At 35.7% G+C, this 27,396-nt stretch overlaps 2 protein-coding genes across 5 annotated transcripts in view; both read left to right on the forward strand.

Annotated features, from left to right (window-relative positions):
* Window positions 1-241: 241 nt before the first annotated feature.
* On the forward strand, window positions 242-10,134 carry LOC124395404 (cholesteryl ester transfer protein, plasma). Its single transcript, XM_046863856.1, has 16 exons — window positions 242-540; window positions 661-775; window positions 877-1,008; window positions 2,126-2,196; window positions 2,317-2,404; window positions 3,051-3,120; window positions 3,222-3,282; window positions 3,369-3,460; window positions 3,615-3,794; window positions 3,983-4,033; window positions 4,165-4,314; window positions 6,708-6,775; window positions 6,859-6,901; window positions 6,989-7,058; window positions 7,203-7,288; window positions 8,135-10,134. Exons 1-16 carry the CDS (start codon window positions 396-398, stop codon window positions 8,210-8,212), a joined length of 1,500 nt encoding a protein of 499 aa, XP_046719812.1. The 5' UTR covers window positions 242-395; the 3' UTR covers window positions 8,213-10,134.
* Window positions 10,135-10,878: 744 nt separating this feature from the next.
* Window positions 10,879-27,396, forward strand: part of nlrc5 (NLR family, CARD domain containing 5) — a 28,679-nt gene continuing 12,161 nt past the window's right edge. The window contains exons 1-29 of one of the 4 annotated variants that reach the window (XM_046864453.1): window positions 10,879-11,081; window positions 11,639-11,961; window positions 12,409-12,486; window positions 12,589-14,317; window positions 16,122-16,205; window positions 16,297-16,380; window positions 16,580-16,663; window positions 16,884-16,973; window positions 17,065-17,109; window positions 17,707-17,757; window positions 18,458-18,541; window positions 18,684-18,767; window positions 18,875-18,964; window positions 19,052-19,099; window positions 19,178-19,231; window positions 19,336-19,419; window positions 19,501-19,584; window positions 19,672-19,761; window positions 20,582-20,641; window positions 20,744-20,827; window positions 20,917-21,000; window positions 25,133-25,222; window positions 25,344-25,412; window positions 25,573-25,653; window positions 25,776-25,859; window positions 25,972-26,055; window positions 26,146-26,232; window positions 26,530-26,580; window positions 26,705-26,755. In XM_046864453.1, coding sequence (XP_046720409.1) covers window positions 11,646-11,961; window positions 12,409-12,486; window positions 12,589-14,317; window positions 16,122-16,205; window positions 16,297-16,380; window positions 16,580-16,663; window positions 16,884-16,973; window positions 17,065-17,109; window positions 17,707-17,757; window positions 18,458-18,541; window positions 18,684-18,767; window positions 18,875-18,964; window positions 19,052-19,099; window positions 19,178-19,231; window positions 19,336-19,419; window positions 19,501-19,584; window positions 19,672-19,761; window positions 20,582-20,641; window positions 20,744-20,827; window positions 20,917-21,000; window positions 25,133-25,222; window positions 25,344-25,412; window positions 25,573-25,653; window positions 25,776-25,859; window positions 25,972-26,055; window positions 26,146-26,232; window positions 26,530-26,580; window positions 26,705-26,755 — 4,004 coding nt within the window. In that variant the 5' untranslated portion in view covers window positions 10,879-11,081; window positions 11,639-11,645. Of the gene's footprint in view, window positions 11,082-11,627; window positions 11,962-12,408; window positions 12,487-12,588; window positions 14,318-16,121; window positions 16,206-16,296; window positions 16,381-16,579; window positions 16,664-16,883; window positions 16,974-17,064; window positions 17,110-17,706; window positions 17,758-18,457; window positions 18,542-18,683; window positions 18,768-18,874; window positions 18,965-19,051; window positions 19,100-19,177; window positions 19,232-19,335; window positions 19,420-19,500; window positions 19,585-19,671; window positions 19,762-20,581; window positions 20,642-20,743; window positions 20,828-20,916; window positions 21,001-25,132; window positions 25,223-25,343; window positions 25,413-25,572; window positions 25,654-25,775; window positions 25,860-25,971; window positions 26,056-26,145; window positions 26,233-26,529; window positions 26,581-26,704; window positions 26,756-27,396 lie in introns of all 4 variants that reach the window. The other 3 variants (XM_046864452.1, XM_046864450.1, XM_046864449.1) reach the window with 3 other exon arrangements.

Below are 27,396 nucleotides of genomic sequence, written 5' to 3' on the forward strand. Positions count from 1 at the left end.
AAGTGAACGAATTCACTGTAATTCCTCTAACCTTTCATAAGAATTGTCTTGTGGCCCTCACCTTTATCACCAAGCCTATTATGTTTTACAGTATTTAATAATGTAGATTGTTCTGTATAATAGCAACACACATTTTTACTGACCATTTGTAAGAACAGTTCAAATAATGGTAGTGGACTCTGGACAAAAATGTCAGTTCTCCTCTGTCCTCTATAGTGCTCCTCCTCCAACCATGCACACATACACACACACACACACACACACACACGCTTTCAAGGCAACCCTATATTTTACCTAATTGCCTTGAGATCTTACAGCACAGGACAAAGAATCCCAGTATCATTTGGAAGAAGAAGTAGAACAGAGCAGGGCCTGTATTTTAAAACATTCCAGAGATGGAGAGGAACGCGATGGGGCCAGGTGTAGGACTGCTCCTTCTCTTTAGCCTGGCTGGAGTGGGACACTCGTGTGTGGATCCTGAATTGGCCTACAGGTTTACCGGCATTGTGTGTAGGCTCACATACCCTGCTGCTGTTGTCTGTAAGTGCATTCTTTTTTTTTTTGTTTGTATACAGTTTTTCTGTAAATATGGATTTGTTTTCACTAGCAAATTTTTTTTTAATTTTTTTGTGACATGATGACCTTTTAAAACTCTTACAGTAAATGAAAAAACTACAGACGTTATCCAGGCTGCATTCCAGCATGCCAAATATCCAAGTATTGAGGGGGAGAAGTCAGTGTTATTCATGGGCAAGGTGAATTATGGATTACACAAGTAGGTATACTAAAATATCATAGATATGTTTTTTTTTCCTTTAATCATTTGCACAGAATTTACAATGCCTTTGTCCATTTTAATGGTTTCATCATGCTTAGTCTGGAGATCCACAACCTATCAATTGGAAATAGCGAATTTGAGCTGCGGGAGAATGAAGGGATTGGCATCACCATCTCCAAAGTATCTGTTGTTTTTAAGGGAACCATTACATATCTATACGGAAACACTCTGTAAGTAATTCCATGCATTTTTATATATGTGAAGATAGATCAGGGTTGTTTAAAAGTCATTTTATTTATGAACTGTAAATAATATCAATTACACCACACTATGCCTCAATATAATGGTAAATTAAAAAAGTACCATCTACAATTAAACAAATGTATTATCTGTCACCATAATAAATATGATTCACATGTGGTTTAGTGAAAATGGATAGTAATATCATTAAAGAAAAGTTCACTACATAGTTCTTATTTGATTTCAAATCCAAATTGCTTATATCAGTGTTTCCTCATCATGAAGCACATTCATTCTGTCATCTCATCAAGCTCATGATAATAGAGCCAGGGGGGTATTATTTATTATTTACTTTTACCTCAGGTTCAACCAATTCAAAGTGGGCCTTGAATAATATCCGAGCTGAAATTTTATACTGTTTTTTTAAAAAATCCCACCCGTAACAAAGTACATGAAGTTGCACTCCAAAACTAAATGAAAGATATCAGTTGATGTGATCAGTTTCCATTCTCATTATTGATGTCGTTATTTTGGGTGCTTACACAAATAACAGGGTGATTAAATTATTTGTCTTTCTAAACAATAATTATGGTTGTTTTCTCAAAGGAAGGTGAATGATGTCCCACTGCTTCTCTGATGTTATAAATGATTGAATGTCACTTCTGGTGATATTATCCATATGCTACTGATGAATTGTTCCTATGATAAACAAGAGGAATGAGCTTACCTTAAACACCTACCTTGGAATGGAAGGCATGCTTGGAAGCTCCTGTAATTTCTTACAATGCCCTCAATAATGTTACCAAACTGTAGACATCTTCTGTAGACATTATCAATGACTACTTAGACTCTTTGAGTGATCAGATATACACTATTTGGACAAAGGTTTGTAGACATCTGATTAAGCCTGTGGTGTAGTTGATATTCAGTTCATCCCAAAGGTGTTTGATTATGTTGAGGTCAAAGCTCTATACCAGGCAAGATCATTCTTGCCAACCCATGTAAACCATTTAGGGATTCTATAGAGAAACCACATATGGAAAAAGTCAGGTGTCCAAATACTTCTGTTTATATTGTGTACTTAAATAATGATACTTTCTCATATAGCTTTTCAGTAGGCCAGTCGCTAGATTTTGAAGTTGACTCCCAAATTGATTTAGTCATCAATTCTAAACTATGTAAGTATCATCACCTTTTTTATTTTGCCTTTGTGTAATGACTAACTGGTCAGATCCTTGTCTCTCTCTGCTCTCTCGACTCAAAAGTGTGATGAAAACGTTGTGCTTTGTGTGTTTTAGATTGTGGGAAAGGCAGAGTAGCTGCAGACACTTCCGACTGCTACCTCACTTTCCACAAGCTACAACTCCTATTGCAAGGCGACCGAGAGTGAGTGTGCAAATTCACAATTTACACGTCAAGTGAAGTGTTTTGAATACTTGGGTGGGTTCTTTTTACACCAAACAATTTTACAGAATACTCCCAATCTGCTGAGGACACATATTTGGACAGCAAATATCTGGTGCTACATTCATAAAGCCAAAGTTACAAACAGCTTTATGGTACATCACAAAAATGGACTATGTATAATTATGCTATAGATACAATCTATAATTACGCTTCAAATCCCTTTCTTTCTATGTTTGGGTGGAAGGAGCTATCTCCTTAATAAATATATAAAATAATGAATAATTAAAAAGGTTGGGTCACTGTCTATATGGGTTTTCTACCAGTTTTCCAGGGTTTCATCCAAGTTGTATCCGTGTCTCCAGTGTTCCTGAGATAGTTTTTAGATCCTCCTGCAACCCTGACCTGCCACTGAAGTTATATTTATATAATAAATTAATTAATAAATGTCTCAAATCAAAGGAAAGTAAAGAAATGCAAAATAACTTATAGTAAAATTACTCCTATTTTTCCACCAGGGAAAATATACTTAAAGCCGTGCATCCTTGAAGTTGTTTAAGTTTCTAATGCCAATGCTTCTTTTCTCTTGGCTTTTAACACTTTTGAGACTGATATGGCTTTTTTGCAGACCTAACTGGCTGAAGAAACTGTTCACTAATTTCATCACCATCACTGTAAAGCTGGTTGTAAAGGGGCAAGTGAGTGAGTTAATTGTACAACCCTAGACATTTGAAAGAACACAAAATTGCGCAAAGTTTATTTACAAAATGCATTGCTATTTCATTTGTGTGGATTACAGATCTGTAATGAAATAAACAAGGTGGCAAATATCCTGGCAGATTTTATTCAGGACACAGCAGGTAGGGCTTGGAAAAAAAGCTTGCCATTTTGATGTGCGCATGTATAATGTAGAAATGTAATGTAGACCTTTCCTTTCTATGAGCAGAGCAGTTTCTGAGTGATGGAAACATCAATGTGGATGTTGGCATAACCTCTTTCCCTGTCATCACCTCGAATTACATAGAGTCATACCACAAGGTTGCCCACAGCATCCTGTTTACTAAATATTAACAATGCTGCTTCATCAAACAGCTACATTTACTCTAAATATATTGTAAATTTGTTCAAATAAAATGTTGAATATTCTGTTGCTGTTAAATAACCACTGTATTCTGGTTTTCTTTTTTAACAGGGTCTAGTGACCTATAATAATAGCACCTCAGTGATCAAGGACTCAGTGTTTAAGCCAGACCACATTTCAGAAAACCGCAGCCTGTATTTTTGGCTCTCAGATGATGCCCTTGACCCTTTAATGACAGCAGCATACCACGATGGACGATTCGTCAAAAACATCTCCGGAACAGAGCTCACTGTTAATATCATCGTTCAAAAAATTTACTTAAAGCATGCTAAAACCATATACTATAGTGACAGCATAAACATTAAAAGATCTCAATGCATGGCTTAAACAATTATTTTGTTAGATGGACTATCTTTTATTTCCACCATGCATGTCCAAGGAGATTACTTGAGTTGACTTTTTTATTATTATTATTATAGGGCATGTTCCAGGCTCAGCTATCCACAGACAGGCCTAATTTAGTTGACAAGGTACTGTAGTGTTTACAGTAAACTTTAGTTACTGTTTTGTGACTCTTTGCAATTGTTCCTATGGAAACAATATGTAAGACTTACATGGAATTATTATCAATTATTTGTTTGATGGTGACTATATTTATTAGTGGCTGCTTTCTGGAGAGCCATTGTTAAGAGCATGGAGTGCATCAGTGCCTCGTTTATGGACCACACCGCAAGGCACTTCTGTCAAAGTGGTGGCTGCAGTGGAGCTCTCTTCTGCAGAACAAGACAGTCCTGCACTTTACTTTGAGACGGTCAGTAATCAGCACTTTAAACAAAAGCCTGAACTATTTGCAATTCAACCAAAATTATGCAAATGTATTCATCCAAAACTTTAATTAATTAAAAGTTAGTCTCAATACCTCCACCTCCAACCAGTCTGTCGTTCCTACTGCACAACTTCTCTGTTATCACACTGTCCTCATACATGTCCTGCACCACCCTCATATACTTCTCTGCCACATCTGACTTCCTCATACAATACCACAACTCCTCTCTCCACCCTGTCATATGCTTTCTTTAAATCGACAAACACACAATGCAACTTCTTTGACCTTCTCTATACTTCTCTTTATAAACGTTCTCAAAGCAATCATTGCGTTTGTAGTGCGCTTCTGTATGAAACCATACTGTTGCTCACAGTTGGTCACCTCTTCCCTCAGCCTGGTTTCCACTACTCTTTCCCATAACTTCATAATGTGACTGATCAAATTTATTCCCCTGTAGTTACTGCAGGTCTGCACAGCTCCCTTATTCTTAAAATTGGTACCAGCACATCTCCATTCCTCAGACATCCTCTCACCTTTCACAATTTTGTTGAACAATCTGGTTACAAACTCCACTGCCATCTCTCCTAAACATCTCCATGCTTCTACTGGTATGTTATCAGGTCCAAACAACTTTCCACTCTTCATCCTCTCAATAGCTGCCCTCACTTCCTTCTTACTAATCCTACCTATTTCACCATCTCCACATTAACCACCATTCTCTCTCTCTCTCTTACTCATTCATCAGCTGCCCAAAATACTCCCTCCATCTTCTTAACACACTCTCATCACTAGTCAACACATTTCCATCTTCATCCTTTATTGCTATAACTTGCAGCACATCCTTCCAAACTCGGTCCCTCTGCCTGGCCAATCTGCATAAATCTTACCCAGTGTCGATCCCAATTCTGTTTCACCAACCTCTTCACTTCCTCATTCCACCAGTGTCTCTGTGTTTCCCTTTCTCTTTTTAGATGTCACACCAAGTATGTTTCTAGGTGTCTCCCTTATCACTTTTGCAGTAGTTGCCCAATCATTCAGCACCTCTTCACCACCAACAAGCCCCTGTCTGACCTCTTCCCTGAATCTCACACTACAGTCCTCCTCCTTCAGTATCCACCATCTTATTCTTCTTTCAGTCCCCACTCTCCTCCTCTTCTTCTTCACCTCCAAAACCATCCTACAGACCACCATCCAATGCTGTATATCTACGCTGTCCCCTGCCAACACCTTACAGTCCCTAATTTATTTTTAGGTTGCATCTCCTACATAGAACATAGTCCATCTGTGTGCACCTTCCTCTTATACGTCACCCTATGATCCTCCTTCTTCTTAAAATATGTATTCACCACTGCCATTTCCATTCTTTTAGCAAAATCTACCACCATCTGCATTTTCACATTCCTCTTCTTAAAGCCATACCTACCAATCACCTCCTCATCACCTCTGTTCCTTTGACTCCAAAATGTTTCCTTCTCCTCCATCTCACAACCTTCTTGGGAAGTATAAGCAATGATGACATTTATCATCACCCCTTCAACTTCCAGCTTCACGTTCATCACGATATCAGAAACTCTCTTCACCTCCACTACACTCCTACTAAACTCTTCCTTCAGAATCAGCCCTACACAATTTCTCTTCTCATCCACACCAGGATAGAACAGTTTAAACATCCTTCAATGTTCCTTTCCTAACTCACTTTCCACTTGGTACTATGGCTACTCTCATTGTAGCCATAGTACAAACATTTAAAGCACCAACCCTATCCTTCACTCTACTTGACTGCTCCTTTCCCTGCTGTCACTGTAGGCATCTTCCTTCTCTCCTTCTCCTCCTTTTACCTATATGTCCCAATATGATCCAAACATAGAATAGATTCAGTTGCATAATCTGACTGGTAATTTTCTAGTCAAGAGTAAAAAGGCTAACGTTGCCCATTTCATTACACAAATGGGTGGTGTGATGTGATCTCATCCTAAAGTGGATTATGTTCCAATAACAGGACGTTTAAAAACATGTCTGCATATACTACAGCTTTCCAATAATAACAATCTATTCAAAATTATAAGTGAAAGCTTAATTATGCTTGTTAGCCCTTGATGATGTGAAAAATCATCCATGAAAATCTTTGTGAATGACTTATACAAAGAAAATATTTGTTATTAAATTATTTTTTAAATAAAAAAATGTATTAATATAAACATATTTATAATCAATGTATATCTGTCAAAAACCAACATTACTGTTTAGGTACTTTTACAGAAAAATAATCAACACTAATCAGAGTTGAAAAAATTCACCAGCATTTTAATATTTAGAGCATACTTAAAAGTTAAAATGTATAATATGCTAGCTTTAAACTATGGATTATGTTTCAGTAGGAGGTTGAAGTATGTGTGAGAGCCTCTTATTCTGAAAAGAAAGTCATCCTAAAGACCACACCAGTGCAGTAAGTATGGCACGTCCTATGAAGCCCTGCATTTTTATACCACATTAAATCACTTCTAACATATATCTATTTGTGGCTTATAGTATATTTGCAGCAAACATTTCCATCTCAGAAGGTGTTTTTGAGGTAAGAACTGAGATACAAATTAGAGTTATTTTATTAAGGTATTTATAAACATATAATTATCATCTTGTGTCATCATCATCATCTAAGATGGAGAAGAGCTTAAGTGTTTATCTACAAGAGGCTGTTGAGAAGATTGGGATACCCAAAGTCATATCCTGTAAGTCTAGTGTGTGTGTGTGTGTGTGTGTGTGTGTGTGTGTGTGTGTGTGTGTGTGTGTGTGTGTGTGTGTGTGTGTTTGTGTGTGCAACTATGAAAGTATGCATGTGATAATTTATCATTCTGATATATTTCCTTTCTTAGACCTAGAGGCAGCAATAACAAACGTGATGGACAAGCAGGGGCTCAATCTGTTTGACATAATCAATCCTGAAGTAATCCCTTATAATGTGAGTGAATATGCTCTTTTATTTTTGAGCAGTTGCCTACTGAAGCTTTATAACTGCATCTCTCTGATCAACGAAGCCTTAAACAAAATATTTTTTAGAGCCCAACTCTGACCAATGAAAACAATGTTGCTTTGTGACAAATACAAACTTAAGTTGAGATGATAAAGTTAGGCCAACCTCCCCTAGATGTTGCACAGTTTCAGCCCCACTTACATGCCACAGACTTATTATTGCATATAGTGGTCAAATATGGAAACTGCATCAGCACTGATAAAAGTCCATTTGGACAGGATTCACACTGCCCCATTCTCAAAGACTAAACAGTTATTGGACTGCCATATTTGGGTAGTTTAAAAAGACTCTGAGGACAACAGAATAACTGAAATTGAAGATAAATGAAAATAAAAATAAACAAGATATATGGAAATTACTTGGAGAAGCAAAGGGTGATTTTGGATTGGATAATGTGTACACTTTGGAAATGTATGTGCACCATAATACCATTTTTTTTATACTGTGAAAAAAGGCATAATTAAAATTCTTTGTCTTGTTTGAACTGTAGCTGTGCTGACAATTTTCACCAAAAACTAGCAACCCTGGTAAATGATATTAGCACTTTGCTGTGCACCTCACACACAAGAAAAGTACTTGCTGTAGTTAACCCAGTTGTTACACAAGAAATCTCAATTATACTTTACAGGTTTACTTAAAAGAAATTATAAATATAAATATTTATAATTATAAATTGTCATAGTTAAGATATCCAAAATCTATTAACTGCTGATACTCAGCAATCATGCCCATGTTGTTTCAGCTAATCCTCATGTTGTCTTTTTCACTATGCAGGGTTATGTCTTGGTGCAGATGGACTTTGGTTTCCCAGAGCATCTACTGGTGGAGTTCCTCAAGAAGACTCTGGAGTAAACACAGTCCCCTATTCTGTTAAGCATTTGCCTAAAGACATAAAGATCACATTAGGTGATGCTACAAATATATTTACATTTGTATGTACATATGATTAGTTTAATGAGCATTTCTATAGTAAGACCTTTTTAGTAATATACTGTATGATTGTTTTTAAGCACCAGTAGAACATTCTTTTCTTATCTGTGGATGTCATTGCAATTGCTGTAAAATAAAAATTTGCCAGGGGCTTTCAGAAGAAGCTTAATAGCAGAATAGAAGCTTTACTGTTCTTGACCAAGGTGGAGATATTTTCTAATATACGTTTAGTTAAACTTTTAATAACTATTTAATAATTCAATAACTTTCATAACTTCAAGACTCCCTTCTAGTAAAGACTGCAGATTTGGTGGATCTTGCAGCTCTCCAAGAAAGTTATTTTTCAGTCTTGCAGGACCACTTTTCGATTTAATTGAAATATATCCTAAAAGAAGATCAACAATGTTTAAAATGTGTGTTTGAAAACAAAGATTGTGTGAATGTTGTGAAATCTTCAAGTTGTTCTGGTGGCACTGCAACTAACCATCTAACCAACTAACTAACCAACCAACAAAAAATCTAACCGGCCAACTAACTAACTAACTAACTAACTAACTAACTAACTAGCCAACAAGCAATCTATCTAGCCAACTAACTAACTAGGCAACAAACAATCTAACTAACTAACTAACTCTAAGTTAATTAAATTGTGCTAGAAATGTATATGTTAGTATAATTTTTATCTTTATATGATGTGTATTATAAGGTAATATACGATTAATGATCCGACTGAAGATCTCATCTATATTTTCAAAATAGATCCAACAGGAAGTAAATTGTTTCTTGGACTTCTTTCACAATATTAGATAAAACTATCATTTGTGAAATTATAGTCTGTCTTTCGTTAATAAATAAATAAAGTGTAATCAGTGGCTAAATCATGAACATTATATTTTTTGTATAAGAAATACACAATATACACACGCATACAGTGTACTTGACCACATGGTGACGCTGTATTGCAGAGTTGACATGACCGAATAAAATGAAAATATACTTCCATTCCGGGTTGCCAGAGGCGCAATTTTTACACCAGTGTGTACCATCAAAATTCCATTTGCTTCCGCTCTCAGGTTCAGTTTACACATTTATATACTGTACTATCTTTGTGGACCCTTGTGGATCAAACAGGGAATAGATCATTGGCAAGCAGTCAGGGCTAGCAAGGCCTTCTCTGCTGGCCTAGACTTTAACAGAATCACAGACTTACTGACTTTACTATATTTTTGTCAATAATAAATGTGTATTAAATTATTTTTAAGAAATTTATTAGGTTGCGGATACACATTAGGACACTTACAAGACAGATTATTTAAGAAAAGCTGGACATAGTGAGTACAAAACAGTTGTTAACCTTTTTATGAACCATTTATACTTTTTTATTTTCTTTCCCCCTAGAATCTGCACAAAAAGGCACAATTTGCCTAAATTTTAAATCCACAGGAAAACCGTAATGCACTAATAAAATGCACAAAAATGCACCAAAAAACCCAGGACCATTTGATAGCTTGATACTGATGTTTCTGCTAAAGATGTTTTATGTGGGTGGTGCAGCTGTGGCTGCAATGAAAAGAGACTTGTTGAGTTGTGTTTAATGGATTTTTACTTTAGTAATGCCATTCATTATCAATGCATGAGATTCCTGCCTGTGCTGCAGTGCTCTGTTATACTACATTTCTGTATAATATTGATGGTTTCTATTGCTGTGACATCATAATGATGGTATTAAGAGGTGGATTGGCTCTGATAGAACACCACTGAAGATCTAGGTGTGAAATGCATGACCCACCACTGGAAGATATGTAGCAAATAGCACAGATCATAATAAAACAACAACAACAACACTTTGTGATCTAGTTGTGTTGTTCTTTAGTCCTAGACTAATTTGCATTGGACCATAGTATATAAATAACCGCCAGTAAGCAAAGATTTATAAATTTATAAAAACATCTTTACATTAAACTTATTATTTGGCTGATCGAACAACTTTGGGAATTTTTGGGGGAATTTCCTCTGTATCTTAGAGATAATTACTGTACATGTCAGAGGTGTGGTCCTGTGGTACAAAGGGGAACTACGCAGTATTATACAGGTGGTTCTGATCGCCATGTTTTGAAACAATTGTGTTGATAAAAGAAGCAAGTTTCTCTTTGGGCGGCCAATATCAATTTTGTGTTCAATAAAATAATTACACATTTGAGCTGGTTATACTGCAAATAAGGAAAAGGGGCAACTCTGTCATGAAAAACTTATTTTCTTTTCTATATTTCATTCTTATTTTTCTTTTTTTTTACTTTCTTTTTGTTTGGTTGAGGTTTTGGGTGTGCTATAAATGAGATTGAAATGGAAGGAAATCTGGCAACCTTGACCTCAGATGAACTTAAAGCGAGCTGAACGTTGAAACGAACAACAAATAAGGTTCAAATAAATGTAATAAAGCATCATGTAAGAAAATACTGAGGAGGGAAAACACTTTTTTCTCTGCTGACAAATGGTTGCTCCATGCGCATGACTACTCTTCGCCACACCTTCTTACCACACCATTCCACCAAACCGAAAAAATAAAACCAAAACAATAACAGAAACAATAACAATCATTACAGATCATCATCCAGCTTTATTTCGCTACATTAAGATACAATCTGGAATAAATACAAGTTCTAATGTAATTAATATCGTTCCATACGACGCAATCTAGGTTTCACTTTCGTTTTTTCACCACACTGCACCACACCGCACCACACCAACGCGACGCCACATATCATGTTAATAGGAGACCAGGTTATGTGAGGTGAGTACGTCGTCAACAGAATGTCCTCAATGAGTGATTTTATGTAACTAATTAAACAGCTTGGACTTAATGTTTTAAGACACACGTTCCTATGTGTTACTGCAGATCTTTTCTGTAGCATCTTCGGTTCAGTAGAGAAACTTTGTAGGCTGCGTCTAACAGCTTACTGCGCCAAACGACCTAAATACGCAGCTCACGCGCGCGACATGACCCACAAAAACAATTTGACCATATAAAGCAAAAAAATGTTTAAATGTATTAGCTTAAGTGCTAAAAATATACTTTCCTCGGTCTATAATAAGTTGCTCCTACTTAATGTATTTATTTTTTCCAAACAGGAAATAACCTAATATGTAATTGCACATCTTATCCCTCTAAAACAATATTTCTTGGCTTTTGCATTTCACTCAACTAATCTTTTCGATGATCTGAACATCCCATAATTGAATATTGCTGCAACTTTTTGTTTTCCACAAAAAAAAAAAAAAAAAAAATCCATTGTATATGATTTATTAAACAGTTTAAGGTTAAACAATTTAGTAACAGTTTCCCCACAGCAAATGGATGAAGATGGAGGAGATGGACCTGGAGGAGGATGTTCAGGTTGTGGTAATCCAGGAGGCCAATGCGATCAAGGACGTTTTGTGTATGCAAAAAGATAATGTTCTACAGCAAATCTATGCCTTGGTGGAAGCTCGGACCCGAGAGCAGCTTCTGCACTTGCCCAACCCCAGGGAGACTATCTCAGGTGTTGTGGATTACTTCAAAACATCAGATCAGCACACATGCCGCCATTTTCTGGAGACTTTTTGGGCGTTCTGTGATGATATTCCCCTAGAACTGGATACAAAGATTATACATGCAGCAGGACCCACAGCTGGTAAGTTATGTTTGATAAAGTGCCGTCTTTGTCTTTTATCTGGTCAGTGTAACAACAAAGCTTCAGTCTAAAAATGTAATGCGAATAGCCTAAAGACGTGACCTTAATAATTTAATGCATTCAACATTTGTAGTTGGGTGGGTGTTGCGAAACCTATGCTAAACAGTTAACATGATTATTATGAAAACAGAAAAAATCTACAAGCTATATATAAATGTATTCTATTTGAAATGCTATATAATACAACATGTAATGGTGTTACTGTATAAAAAGATATATTTTTTTCAGTTCAGGTCTAAGGTCGTTTGATAAAATGTCGAAAACAAAGTGAAAGTGAAAGACCTGCAGAACAATGAAAAATGTGGAAACATGAACGGATAATTATGCTTCAATTCAAAGTTGGAATGTACCTAAAAATTAGCTTTTTCTTTTTGCATGTGATTAAAGGTGCATTGGTAGACAACAGTCATCTGCCAGATAATGAAAACTTCCCTCCATCACACAATGCAAAACGTGCATGTATAGGTACTTCTCAGTCTTTGCCTTATTACACACATCTTCATTGTAATCCACTCTTTATACCAAAATTAGTATGTTTATAGTAAAATGTAACTTTTTTTAATCCAGACCAGGTGCAGAGTTACACAAATGCTGTTAAGAGTTTTCTCCAAAAGAAATTTGAGAAGGTGACGAAAGATATGACGAAAAAGGTTTGCCTAGACAAGACATGGCTGTGCTGGCGGACACAAAAATGTGCACGAATGAGGGACAGGCCAACAAAATCTCAGGAAGGGGAAGAGGTTTTACCAGAGCATAAGGAGTCAGTTGAGTCTCTGATGAAAAAAACAGGCAGAGTGGTAATGCTATCAGGTCAGGCTGGTTCTGGTAAAACCCTGTTGATGCACTGCCTTGGCCACCACTGGGCTCAGGGCTCATACCCCTCTATAGAGCTACTTTTCCTGCTGGAGTTTCGCCAGCTCAACCTTGTTTCACAGCCATTATCGCTGAAAGAGCTATTGTTTCGTTTCTTTCTTCCTTCTGAAGAAGACAATGAGCAAAGTGAAGCAGTACTTACTTATGCTTTCAACAACCCTGAGAAAATTTGCTTCATATTTGATGGATATGATGAGTTTGCAGCGAGATTTACAGACCCAGAGGAGCTTGTAGACTCTGTAAATGCTTACCAGCAGTTGCCATTAGCTGATCTTCTCTCTGCACTATGTAGCTCCAAGATCCTGCCTGGCTGCACAGTGCTGGTCACTTGTAGGCCACGAGATGTTTTTGACTTATTTGGAAGTTCTGGTTATTTTGTTGCAGAGCTGCTTGGATTTAATCAACAACGTGTGAAAGAATACACTGAAGAGTATTTCCATGAAAAGGGAAATGAAATTAAAGAAAAAGCAGTACGCTTGCTTATGGACAACTATCATCTGCTCTCCATGTCATATGTTCCAGGTTTATGTCATGTTTGCTGTGTCTGCATAGATTATTTCCTCTCCAGTGATATGTCTCAACAATCAGGCACTCAGCTACCTACATCCTTGACTCAAATCTACCTCCACATCCTTTCTGCATTTATTAGTCGATGCCAGAGTTGTGTATCCTCTGATAATCATACTCCATTACTTCAAAAGTATCGAGATCAAATCGCTATGTTGAGTAAGGTTGCAATGGATGGCCTGGAGAAGAGCCGTATAGTATTCTCGGCAAATGAACTGTCTCCTGAGCTAATGAACTTTGGTGCCAATGCTGGAATTCTGTCCCGTTTGGATCTTACTTGTGCAGATGGATCACGAAGTCTGGGATGTGCCTTTACACATTTAACTATGCAAGAGTTCATGGCTGCATTGCATATGATGACAAACCCCGACATCACAGAGTCACAGCTCAAGAAGAAGCTTAACCTGAAAAGCCGATGGACTGCTAAGACTGATCCAAAAACTGTCTTCACAGACTCCCTTCACTTGTATATGTGTGGACTTGCTGCAGAAGCCTGCACTTCAAATCTTATCATGCTGGAAGGCAGTGAAAATGCCAGAACTACTGTGCTAAAGCGACAAAATGCAGTTCTTAAAATTTTAAAGAGCTTTGTGGTGAGTGTTCGTCAAACAGGTCCCAAGATTATTGAACTCTGCCGTTGTACCCATGAAACCCAAAACATCGATTTGGCCAAGGCTGTTGGTTCAAGAGATCGGTTCGAGCTGCGTAATATTAGACTGAACCCTGTGGACATCGATGCCTTGGCATTTGTAACTTTATCTGCAAATCAGATGGTTTGCCTGGACTTTGGTGCCTGTTCCATTGAACCAGAGTGTTTGAATATCATTCCCCACTGCAAGAACTTGGAAAGTTTAATGTGAGTTCCAAATTTTTATATTTTCTATTACAATACAATAGACAGCTTTGCATTTTCACTGTGATTAGATTATAATATATTTTAAACTAGCAAAATGTACTGTACAACCCCTATTCCAAAAAAGGTGGAATGCTGCATAAATTCTAAATAAAAACAGAATGCAGTGATTTGCAAACTTCATAAACCATATGATATTCACAATAAAACATGTTTTAATTGAAGAAATGTACTATTTTTAGGAAAAAAGTTTTGAATTTGATGTCTGAAAACCTGTGTCAACAAATTTAGGACAGGACCATGTTTACCACTGTATAGCATCTCCTATACATCTGGGAAATGAGGAGACCAGTTGCTGGAGTTTTAGACTTCTGTGTCTTCTTTGTCCTATTTTTCACATCATGATATGGCAAATGCCTCCAATTGGTGAAAAGTGCTGAACTGGACTGCAGGCAGCCCAGTTCAGTATCCAGACTTCCCACAACGAAGCTATGCTGTTGTAATAGATGCATTATGCATTTTAGCATTGCTTTTAGTGAAATATGCAAGACCTTCCTTGTAAATGATGCCATCTGGTTGGAAGCAAATGTTGCTTTAATGCACAGGCATCCAATATACATTTTTGCCCATTGTCCCTTGTGCACAGAGATTTCTCTGGATTCTCAGAATCTTGATGATATTATGTACTGTGGCTGATAAACTGTTCAAAGGCTTTGAACATTATTATTTAATTGATCCATCAATTTTTTGTTGAACTTCTAACCCATTTTACTGCAGAGACTCTGCTGCTCTATGATACTCTTTTTTTTTAATAATCATGTTGCTGACCTGTTGTCAATAAGTTCCAAAATGTTCCCCCCTCAGTTTCTTTTTAGTAACACTTATTTTTCCAGCTGTTTGTTTGCCCTGTCACAACCTTTTTGACAAATTTTACAGGTATTAATTTCAAAATTAGCTAATTTTTGCTTAAAAATGGTACATTTCCTCAGTTTAAACATTTGATATAATGTCTAGGTTTTGTTGTGAGAAAGAAAATGTGCATTTGCTGTTTAAAATAAAACAGTGTGTGTGTATTTATACTTTTATTGTTTAGAGTGTTTTGCCTATTTCCTTTTGTGTAGTTAACATGGTAACCAGTAAATGGATAGGCGATTCCAATCTTTTACTGCCCAGTTTAAGTGAACATGTGACTATTGTAGTCTCAGATTCCAGTTCTTAGATGCAATTGGAAACTAATGTGGCTTTCTGCCATTTGTAGCCAATCTACCTCCTGGATAAATGTGTTCTGCAATACTTTTCTGCTCACCATGAATGTAAAGAATAGTTATTTCAGTAGTAGTTAGCATAGTAGCCCAACCCAGTCTCCAGATTGTCCCAGTCTCCCCATTGTCCTCTGACCTCCCACATTAGTATGGCCTCTTATTGGAAGTTCATTTTGGCCCTTTTCTGTGTATACTCTAAGAGTGTTTGAGAGTTTCTGAAACACTCATACCATACTGTTTGGCACCAACCAAAGTCACTGAATTTACATTTTATTCCTTTTTGACTGTTCACAAACACTTGACATATATCTACAGGATTTTATGCATTGCATTGGCTTATATAGTGGTTGATAAGTGTATATAGTGAGTATTGGCTGGAAGTGATAGAATCAATATATAAATTATATGAAAAATTTTTATGATTAGGCCACTTTTATTAGAATTCTTACCCAGTTTTGTACATGCGCCTGCAAAATATAACACAAAGTAATAGTGTTTTTGCTTGATTAAAAAGTGGACCTTCATATTAAACAATTCCATTTCAGTTTTCGTAGCCGTAAATATGACGACAAGTTCGCAGAGGCTTTATCTGGTATCCTGCCCAAACTCCAGAGCTTAAAGCAGTTAGAGTGAGTATCCAACACAATTGTTTCTTTATATTCCATGGTGTTGAACAGCTCATTATGCATTGTGTTTTTCAAATCATTACTACATTTACAGCTTTATTAGTGGTAGCCTCTCTCATAGCGGAGCTTCTAAACTTTTCAAGGCTTTGCAGTCTTGCCCGCAAATCACACTCCTCAAGTAAGAGACTTTGCTCTTTATAATGCAGTATAATTTAAAGAATAGTAAGATTATACGATAAGATATAAGATTATAAGATATAATAATATAATAATAAGAGTTCAATGCTTAGATATTGAGTTGAGTGTAAATAAACAGGAAAATTTTTATTACTGAGTAATGGTAAAAGTGTCACTTAAACTCAATTTTTTTTTGTCAGTCTCAGTGATAACTCCCTATCAGATGAGAGTGTACGAGAGATAACAGAGCTGATTCCCAAACTGACTAAACTCACATCTGTCATGTAAGTAGTGTCACATTTAGAGTTTAATTTATTTTTGTTCAGACTAGATGCAAGTAAATCAGAGGTGACTTTATATCCTTTTTATCCATTTATAGAACTTTGTGTGTGTGTGTGTGTGTGTGTGTGTGTGTGTGTGTGTGTGTGTGTGTGTGTATATTTACTGCAGTGGTATATTTTATTGTTTTGACTAATTTTTATCTGTACTGAATCTTGTTGTTAGGTTGGGGAAAAACAACATTTCCAAAAATGGAATATTTATGCTTGTTGAAAAAATGGCAGAATTTCGGAACATTAAGAAAGTCTCTGCAAAGTAGGATCTCTCTTTCTTTTTTTCTTTTTGTAAATTCATATGAATGCATAAAATATTCTGATATTTATACATTATTGTTTTTTGTTTACAGTTCAAAAAAGGAAATCACTATTCTGTTCTCCCCATTCTTACCTAAGTAAGTAGTAACTAGTACTGGAAAATCATGCTCAGGAACTGTAGAATTACATTAAAATTCTTTAATAAGACTCTTGTTTGTAGAAAGCAGTTTTATCAAAAGGTGTAAGAATCAGTAAGAATTATTATTTCAGAATTTCGCCAGATCTTTTTTACTTTTGTACTTTTGTACTTTACTTTTGTACTTTTTGGTAATTACAGGGAAATTAATGGTCTGTGAAATATAATGGTAAATAGATAACACGTCAATCTTAAACATATTGGTAAGCGTGATACATTAGGTACTGTCATCCAATCACAATTCAACAAATTTGACTTATGGAATAATATTTTTTAATGAGATTGTATTCTTTTTAATTTTTGGGAGCATTAAAAGGTTTTAACACATTTTCAGAGCTTTATAAAGTAGAACATGTAAAAAAGGGTTGTAACTATGTGATGATTGCTGATTGGCATGCATATCTGAATTTATTTGGATTTGTTTTGGTATCGATATGTTATTCGTTTTCAGTTGGCTAGGTCTAAAAAGGGATTTATAAAATGTATTTGATTTTAAAAATACTGTGGTAATTTGGTTTATATCCTTTTTTTTTATTAGCACCGTGGGCACCGATAACCTAAACAATGCTGAAGAAACAAGGGAACTAATGTATGTGGAATAGATTTATAATTTTTTTTCTTATTGTTGTAAAGTTTTGTTCATATTATACAGGTTGTAATATTATTACACAAACATACTTGCACGAACACATGCAACATTCCCTATGTTGTCTCTGAATACAATCCTGCTAAACAGAAAAGTTCTGTTGTCTGTTTTGTTTGTGTGTGTGTGTGTGTGTGTGTGTGTATTGATACTTTTATTGTTTAATAATGGTTTGTCTATTTACTTTTTTGAAGAAAAGTGGCTGACAAAGTAAATAATCCACTTGTTTGTTTCATTTGCTGTAAAGACATGACACAATACTGAAAGGCAGCATAATCAACAGTGTGGGCTAGAACAGCCCTAGCCCTAGCCTCACAACTAACAAGTCATTTTATTAATGATCATTTTAGACAGCCTTTCTTGACATTCCAATCAATACATCAAGTTTTAATTATTGAAGTATTAATTAAAGGTTAATTCAAGTACAAAACATCACATTTCCAAAATAAATGAAAGGTTTTGAAATTTTAAAAAGTCTTAACATGAGTTAATTCATCACATTTAATTATAATTAAACATGCAAACATAGAAAAAGCTCACCTTTTAAAATAGTTAGAATACTTATGCTTTAATTAGATTTAGTGCTGGAAATCTAAAAGTTTTTTAGCATGTGCCATAAATGACACTTATTTTTCCTTGTGTTTAGCGTGAACGACTGGAATCTCACATGCAAAAATGTACAAGATCTATGCAGTATGCTCAGTGACTGCTCCTCTCTTACTGTCCTAAAGTAAGCAGCATTGTGCACCACACAGCAGGGAAATTTAGTTTTACCGTCTAATTCACAATTTATTACATCTACCACTTTACTGAGTTGATCGTATGTGCTTCCTGCTTAAGTTTTCTATTCTGTTGACTTTTTCCCCTTTTAGTTTGTCAAAGAACTCGCTGGGTAACAAAGGTCTAAAAAAGCTACTCGAAAATCTGCATACTCTTGACACCATTCAAGAAATCAAGTCTGTTATCAATTATTTCATTTACTTCATCCATTTAAATCATATTTGTAAGCTGTACTTTTATTTATACAGATGTTGTGGTTGTGAATTTTTATCCTTTAATGCAGTGTCAGTGATAATGAAGTGGATATGAATGGCGTGATGCTTCTCTCAACATATCTTTGCACTCTCAAACACCTGACTGAGGTTGAAGCTAGGTAACAACTATTAAAATAATGGATATCATATTATAATAAGTGATTATTGTGATATAAAATGTATAACTACATTCTGTTTGTTATTAGCTACAACGGAAGCAAGAAACTGGTCTTGACATTCAGATGTCGCAGAAGGTAGTGCAAAAGCATTTTTTTTTTCTCTGCAGTTATGCAGAGTGAAACATATGATTCATAACACATTGTTTTCTGCAGTAGAACATTCAAACGAACCAAAGAGGGGTGTGATGTTTTGCATAAGAAACTCAGGTAGAACATGTATGCAATTTATTCTAGATGAATGCAAATTATTAATGATTTGCATAAATATCATTTTAAAAAGGCTGTTGTATTTAACTTTTTTGTCATTTCAGCCTAATTCAATGCGATATACAACCTACTGACATGAGCACGCTGTGTAAGAATTTGATCAAGTGCCCAGATCAGCTTGACCTAGAGTGAGTTTTTCCCCTGAGCTCTAGATATACCACAGTCATATTACAATTTGTATACTTTTTTCTTATGGTTTTCTGTTACAGTTTCTCTTATGGAACATTAAATAAAGAATCTATTGAGAGGCTAATAAAGTTCCTTCCAGGCATGTCATCTCTCAATCTGCTAAAGTAAGGATTTGTATTCGGTTTTGATTATAGAAAAAAATTCACAATTGCTGAATTGTCATTTTAAGACTGTTCTGTGATTTCTTCTAGTTTAAGTCACATAGAGATGACAACAGGTAGTGCTTTTTTAATAGTCCAGTTGCTTCCTGATTGCCAGCGCATTACAACTGTGGAACTGAGGTAACTTATATGACAGTAAATTATACCTGCATCTATATTAGTGTGACCTTATTACTTCTTTGTCCTGGACATTTCCTCTTTTTAAAATCAAAAAAAAATTTGTCTGGCTGGCACCTCTAAAGTGTGCAAAATGTTAGAGATTTCACTTTGACTAACCCGTATCTGTAGGTTCTAATTTTTTGACCTGTTGTTAATGTACATGCTTTCAATGTAAGTGTAGTAAAACTACTTCTCAACCATTATTCTCAGTGTGTGTGTAGAAAGCGCTGCACCACTGCAACACACAAAGGTAGAGCATGTGCTTGCTTTACAAGAGTCACCTTAACATGACAGAAAAAAAAGAATTATTGTGTTTTTGGACTGCCAAAGGTTGCAAATGGAAAGTCAAGTAAAGCCAGTAGACAAAGGGAATAAAATAGAATTATAAAAAGGTTTTTTTCAGATGTAGTAAATCTTCATGGAGCAAATCAAGAGAAAAAAGGGTCTAGTGAAAGTGGCATCTATTTATTTATTTATTTTTAATTCTAGTTACTTCTAAGTTAATTTATGAGTTGTGTTTTTGTAGATTTTTTTTAATATAAGAGAAAATAGTTGAATTGAAATGATTTGGCCATGTAGATTTTCTTTTCATTTATTAATGTTTGTTAACATAGTTGCATGGTGAAGGATGCATTTCCTCCCACACCCACACATACACATTGCTATGGTGCTATAACTTATGTCTACATGATTCCCCCTATATATCCTCATTTTTACAAACCAGAATACAGTTCTAAAAAACAAGGCGTTCATTACTCATTTGTGCTGCATCTGTTCACAGACAACTGGGACAAACATTTGTTACATTTCTCCAAGCTAAATCAGAAGCTGCAACATGCAAGTGAGTCATTTAGGGAAAAAATAAATAAACTGAAATTTTAGACATGAATGGTGTCATAATAACCGGATAACGTGATTTTATTTTTCTGTTTTTCATAAACAGGCTTAACCAATTTAAGCTGAACAGTGCTGATCTGTCAAAGCTCTGTGGTATACTGCAGCATTGTCATCGTCTGACTGACCTGGAGTAGGTGTTTCCCATTATAAAGTCTGTCAGTAATCAGTAATTGATTTCCATTTAACCTCTCTCTTGTTTATATTTCTTTCCTAATGTAGCCTGTCCAGTAACTTCCTTAAAGATGAAGATGTGAAGTCATTTGTTCAGTGCCTGCCCGAACTTCAGATTTCCAATTTAGTGAGGTAAAGGCAACATTTGTCCCACAGGATGTTTAATACATGGCTAAACTGCTGATGAACTGAGAACTGCCAGGGTGCTGTCTGTCGCTGAACACACAAACCTGTTAATCAATGTAATCTGAAACTATGTTTTGCAATGGGATAATGCATTGTCTTTGATAATCACAAATTCATTTACTTTGTTTCTCTATACACTATCATGTGAGCTGTGCTAGTAAGTAAGTCATGTAGCATTTCCCCTGGGTTGGATTGAGAATGGAGAGATGGGAAGCAGGCTTGGGCAACTCACAAAAAAGTCCTTATTTGTATATTATCTTTTGTTTTGCAAGCATGACCTAACATCATTTGAGTCATACAAACACACACAGGAAATCGGAGCTGCTAAGTTCTCTCCACCACAATGCTTGTTTCTCTTTACTTTATTCTAACTGCCGCTCACTTCAACACAAAACACTTAAAAACTCAAATTTTGTACACCCTAAACATTTCCCTTCATTCACACATGCCTTTGCTTTTTCAAATCCCAATTTCAATCCAATTTTATCAAATGTCTTCAGAATATTAAATATTGAAGCTGCACACGTGCACACACTAGTGCACATTTATTACTATGTACTATAATTTTCTAAAATGTATAATTTTGGATTGGGAAATATATTATATATTGGGGAAAGTTTGTAGTTGAACGTCAGTGTGTTCTAGTAAAATATAATATTTGAAAAACACAAAGGTATATCTATTCTAGATGAAGTACACCACTGACGAGTACCCTCACACTTCATTATCATTAAACAGCATTTTATTTATTTTATTTTATTTTTTTTATTATTTTGCACTGGTATGCTCCCTTCTTAGTAAATTTCTAGCTAATAGAAATTACAATGTATGGTGGTTCATAGTGTATACTGGCTGTAGACTAGATGCATAATGCAATCAATATATGATATCAAGTCAAGTCAAGTCAAGTTTATTTCTATAGCGCTTTTCACAACAGACATTGTCTCAAAGCAGCTTTACAGAAATCAACAGTCAAGGTAAATGGTGTGCATTTATCCCTGATGAGCAAGCCGTGGCGACTGTGGCAAGGAATGTTATGAGGAAGAAACCTTGAGAGGAACCAGACTCAAAAGGGGAACCCATCCTCATTTGGGTGACATCAAGAGTTTGATCATAAATCTTTCAACAATACAGAACACTGGAGAGTGAGAACTAACTTGAGTACTGGAGTATAAGATTATAAGTAATGTTCTTTCTACAGTCTTATACAGTCTCTGTGGTTATAAAACTAGGAGCTACTGAGCTCAACATTTGTGATCATCACAGATCCAGCACCAGCTTCTCCATGCCAGAGCCTTTAAGCACTCCAGGAGGTCCAATGTTAAATCTCCACACATGTAGTGGGATCCAATTGGCACTGGTACGACCCTAGATACTACGGGATGTTTGCGAGTTCGGCATCTACTTCTTCAAAGGTCTATAATCTTCATGAGGTGGGACGTGACTGGAGCTGGCCAAACCTCAGGATGCCTTAGGATGGGGAGAGAAAGAGAAGCAGTGGAGAGAAATTAGCGTAGCTGCTGTTCATGATATTAACAGCACAAGTTGATAATGTGCATGTGATCATATGTTCTGGAGCACAAGGTTATAATGTGAGACATATGTTATATATTTTATGTTAAAAAAGATACTTTTTTAATCTGCACTTAAACTGGGAGAGTGTGTATGTTTGCTATTCTAGGAACTACTAGAAGTCCAGAGTTTTGAGATCTCAGGGAGCGTGATGGATTGTAGCGTGTTAAAAGACTGGATAGATACATGGGAGCCAAACCATTTAGGGCTTTATAAGTAAGAAGTAGTAGTTTGTAGTCTATTCGAAACTTAACAGGAAGCCAGTGCAGGGATGATTAGATTGGGGATATATGATCATATTTTCTTGACCTAGTAAGAACTCTTGCTGCCACATTCTGAACTAACTGAAGCTTGTTTATTAATGATGCAGGACATCCACCTAGTAATGCATTACAATAGTCTATTCTGGAGGTCATGAACGTATGGACGAGCTTTTCTGCATCAGATATAGATAACATGTTTCTTAGCTTAGAAATATTTCTAAGGTAAAAGAAGGCTGTTTTTGTAACTTGGTTGATATGATTTTTGAAAGACAATTTGCTGTCTAAAAAAAACTTCCAGGTTTTTTACAGTTGAACTAGTGGTTACAGAACATCCGTCTAAATGCAGGTTGAGATGCTGGAGCTTCTGTATACTGGTTTTTGGGCCGATAAGCAAAATCTCCGTCTTATCAGAATTTAATAGTAGAAAGTTATGGGTCATCCAATCTCTTATTTCTTTAACACACTCAGTTATTCGAGCTAATTGAGCTGTATCGCCTGGTTTTGATGAGATATATGGCTGGGTATCATCAGCATAACAATGGAAGCTAATTCCATGCCTTCTAATAATATTTCATAAGGGAAGCATGTATATTGTGAAAAGCAGGGGTCCTAGAACTGAACCTTGTGGTACGCCATGGTTTACTAGCATTAGCCTGGATAGCTTTCCATTTAAGTCTACGAAATGGTAATGATCGGACAGGTAGGATTCAAACCAGCTTAATGCCTGTCCCTGAATGCCGATGTAATTCTGTAAGCAATCTAGGAGGAGATCATGGTCTATAGTATCGAATGCAGCACTTAGATCTAGTAAAACTAACAGCGAGATGAAGCCTTGGTCTGAAGCTAAAAACAGCAGTTACTGTGCAATGATGGTGCCTAAAACCTGACTGAAACTCTTCAAAGATATTGTTCTCTTGTAAGTGGGAACTTAACTGGGCAGCGACAATCTTTTCTAAAATCTTAGACATAAATGGGAGACTTGAAATGGGTCTGTAATTCGATAGCGTGTTTGGATCCAGATTAAGTGTCTTAATGAGGGGCTTAATAACTGCTGACTTGAGGGATTTAGGGACGTGATAGTGAGGAGTTAATAATATTGAGAGGAGGCTCACCAGCTGTATATAACACTTCCTTTAATAGATTAGTTGGAATAGGATCTAACTGACATGTTGTTGATTTAGCTTTGGTAATAAGATTATACAGCTCTTCCTGTCCTATACATGTAAAACAGTGTAGTTCAGGAGTTGTAGGTGAGATTGTGTCAGGAGATGCTGTCAGAGGTTGGACCGCCACAGTTGTTTTTCTAATGTTATAAATTTTTTCAGTGAAGAAATTCATAAAGTCCTCCCTACTAAACTGTGATGGAACACATTTTTCAGATACCTGATTAGTAGTTAATTTAGCTACTGTACTGAAAAGGAACCTGGGATTGTTTTTGTTGTTTTCTATGAGTTTGCTCAGGTGTTCAGCTCTAGCAGCTTTTAGCGCCTGTCTGTAGCTGAGTATACTGTCTTTATACGCAATTCTAAATACCTCCAATTTAGTTTTCCTCCATTTTCTCTCCAGAATACGGGCTGTTCTCTTGAGGGCATGCATATGACTATTATACCAAGGTGCAGGTGTTTGTTCTCTAACCTTTTTTAACCGGATTGGGGCAACAGTGTCTAATGTACTAGTGAGGATAAGGTCTATGTTGTTAGCCATTTCATCAAGATTATTAGCAGTTATGGGTTTAGTGAGAAATTGAGATAAATCGGGCAGGTAATTTATGAATCTGTCCTTAGTGGTCAGAACAATAGTCCTGCCAAGTCGATAACGTGGTGTATACGGATATAGTGTATGACAAAATTTTACATAGTACACACAACACAATATATTGTTATGACTGAGGGAATGTAATTTGTAGACTGTAAATTCATATACAAAATTGCCACATCAAAAATAGTACTATATGAATGGAGTTCCTATGAACTATAGGAATGTAGTAATGAATAGAAATGGAATTCAGACACGACATTTCAACTGCTGGGATTTGAGCTCAGAATGTTTTAACATTGACATATCACCAGCTCTATTAGGTGCCCCTAGAGGATTCTACTTTATTACAACCAACAACTTTTTTGCGTTATGAAGTTATAAAGATGGCGCAGTGCCTTTTCTACCAGTTGTAAAAGAGATTAATCCTACCTATTATGCATCCATTTTATAAAAAATCAATACTAACGACTGATTATTTCACACAGCCTCAACGACAACAGTCTAACCGAAGTGGGAGGTATCTACCTGCTGAACTTAATGAACACCTGTGAAAGGGTGGCTGCTGTGGAAGTGAGGTAAATCTCTCGTAGTAATTTTTTGTTCACTCTTGTGAAATTAATTCTCTGGTGCTTTTTTATGAGCTAAAAATCTGACGTGCTGATGTCTACGCTATGTCTTAATTATAAATCTTTTCAGTTTGGGAAAGGAGAGGCAGCAGGCTCTGATTCGTTTTGTTCAGAAGAATTGTCCAGGCAAAAGTTTTAGGTAGGCACAGTTTTGACATGTCAGTGTTGCTTATTATCATTCTTAAGAAATGGAAAGGGAAAATGTGTTTACATGGAATTGATACTAGATCATATATACTTATTTAAGTTTTTGTTTCTGTTTTAACCTTTCCTTTTTCTTTCATATTTGTGTGCTGCAGTCTGAGGCATTGCTGTTTTGAGTTAAGCCATTTGCATAGTCTTGTGGAAATACTCAGCAGCTGTCCGAAACTTAAACTAGAGTGAGTTTAGAGTGATTTATTCGTTATTTATTAGTAAACTTAAGTAAAAATATGGAGATATATAAATGAAATGCATAATGACTTTAGATGAATGACTGCTGATTTGCACTTTAATCCTCTAGGTTATCATCATGCACTGTGCAAAGTCAAAATCTGTACTTTCTACTGAACAAGTTGCCTGATTTGAGCTCAGTACAAACATTAGAGTAAGAATTGCAAGCCAACCAGTATTAACACTCACCCAATAATTTTTGGAAATACATATTCAATGTTAAACTACATTATATTGCATATAGTGTTTTTTGTTATTCTTTCCAGGCTAAGAAACAATTCTTTCAATGAGGAGGCAGTCAAGCATTTGGTTACTGAGTTGTGTAGGGATTCTAATGACAGAACTATTCGGTGAGCATGATTAAACAGGACAAGATTTCTTGCCACTTTCATTTAAAGAATACTGTATGATCATTGTTTCTATTGTTATCTGCATGTTAGGATAATGGAGCCATGGATCAAAGGGGAAGTTGCTGTTGGCCTTGTGGCGTGTTGCCTGGAAATGAATCCACACATAAAGGAGATCAGGTGTGCCTCTGCACAATTTTTATAACAAAAAAATGTTTATAAGTCTACATAAATTGACTACTACTAAATTTTTTTACAACCTATGCAACTTCAGCATATGGACTTCATTCATATACAATTCAATACAATTACACACATGAATGAATTAATGCCACATGCATTCTATTTGGTCTTTTGGAGTGAGAGCTGTTGCTAGAATATTTAGATTGTTTACTGGTATATAACAGCTCCAAATTCTCCATATTGTATTTATTTAACTGTATTTTACAGAATTAACTAAATCATTTGTTTTTACAGAGTTGAAAAAACATGGCTTAACCTTACTGTCAAAATCCAAATCTCTGATACGTAAGTCAAAATTCTTGTATTTAAAAATGTGTTGTACTAGTAAGGAGAAAAGCACAATTTATTCAATTGGGATGCATTACCAACCTAAAATTTCAAAAATGGCTTTTCTTACGTTTTACTTTAGAGTCTCTAATGAGAATGGACATTTCTCAGTCCCTGCTGTGCAATCCATAAGGTGAGTTGTTTTATATTTTATGTACAGTAGATAATTATCATGATCACTATTGTACAGAGGTGGCAAAGGTACATACACCCCTTAATTAAGTATAAGTGTTTTAAAATACTCTGGTAAAAGTTGAAGTACTGACCATCTTTTTTTTTTTTAAGTTAAAATAAAGAAGTTTGGGCTCTGACATGTACTTAAGTAAAATGTAGCCATTACTAATATCTGTTTTAGTTTCATGCTGGTAACTGGACTTCACATCATATTAATATTAGGGCTGTCAATCGATTTAAATATTTAATCATGATTAATTGTATTATTGTCATGAGTTAAATGGTTAAATAACTCCAATTGAATCTCACATTTTTATTTGTTCTTAATGTACCTTAAAAAAATTGTTATACTCTAATCAACATGGGCATGGACAAATATTGATGCTTTATGCAAATGTAGGTCTATTATTAGTGAAACCTACTCAAATTCAAATCATATTCAAAATATTCTTGTACATTTTTTAAAGTAAGAATGGTGTTTTAAATTACTTAAATCATCAGGACACCAAAGGGAACTTTTGCTATATTTCCACATGGACAGTTAATGAAGTAAAAACCGGAGTAAATGTAAGACTTCTAACATTAATACAAATTACATAA

Source organism: Silurus meridionalis, chromosome 13 (assembly GCF_014805685.1).
Source record: "Silurus meridionalis isolate SWU-2019-XX chromosome 13, ASM1480568v1, whole genome shotgun sequence".
NCBI lineage: Eukaryota > Metazoa > Chordata > Actinopteri > Siluriformes > Siluridae > Silurus > Silurus meridionalis.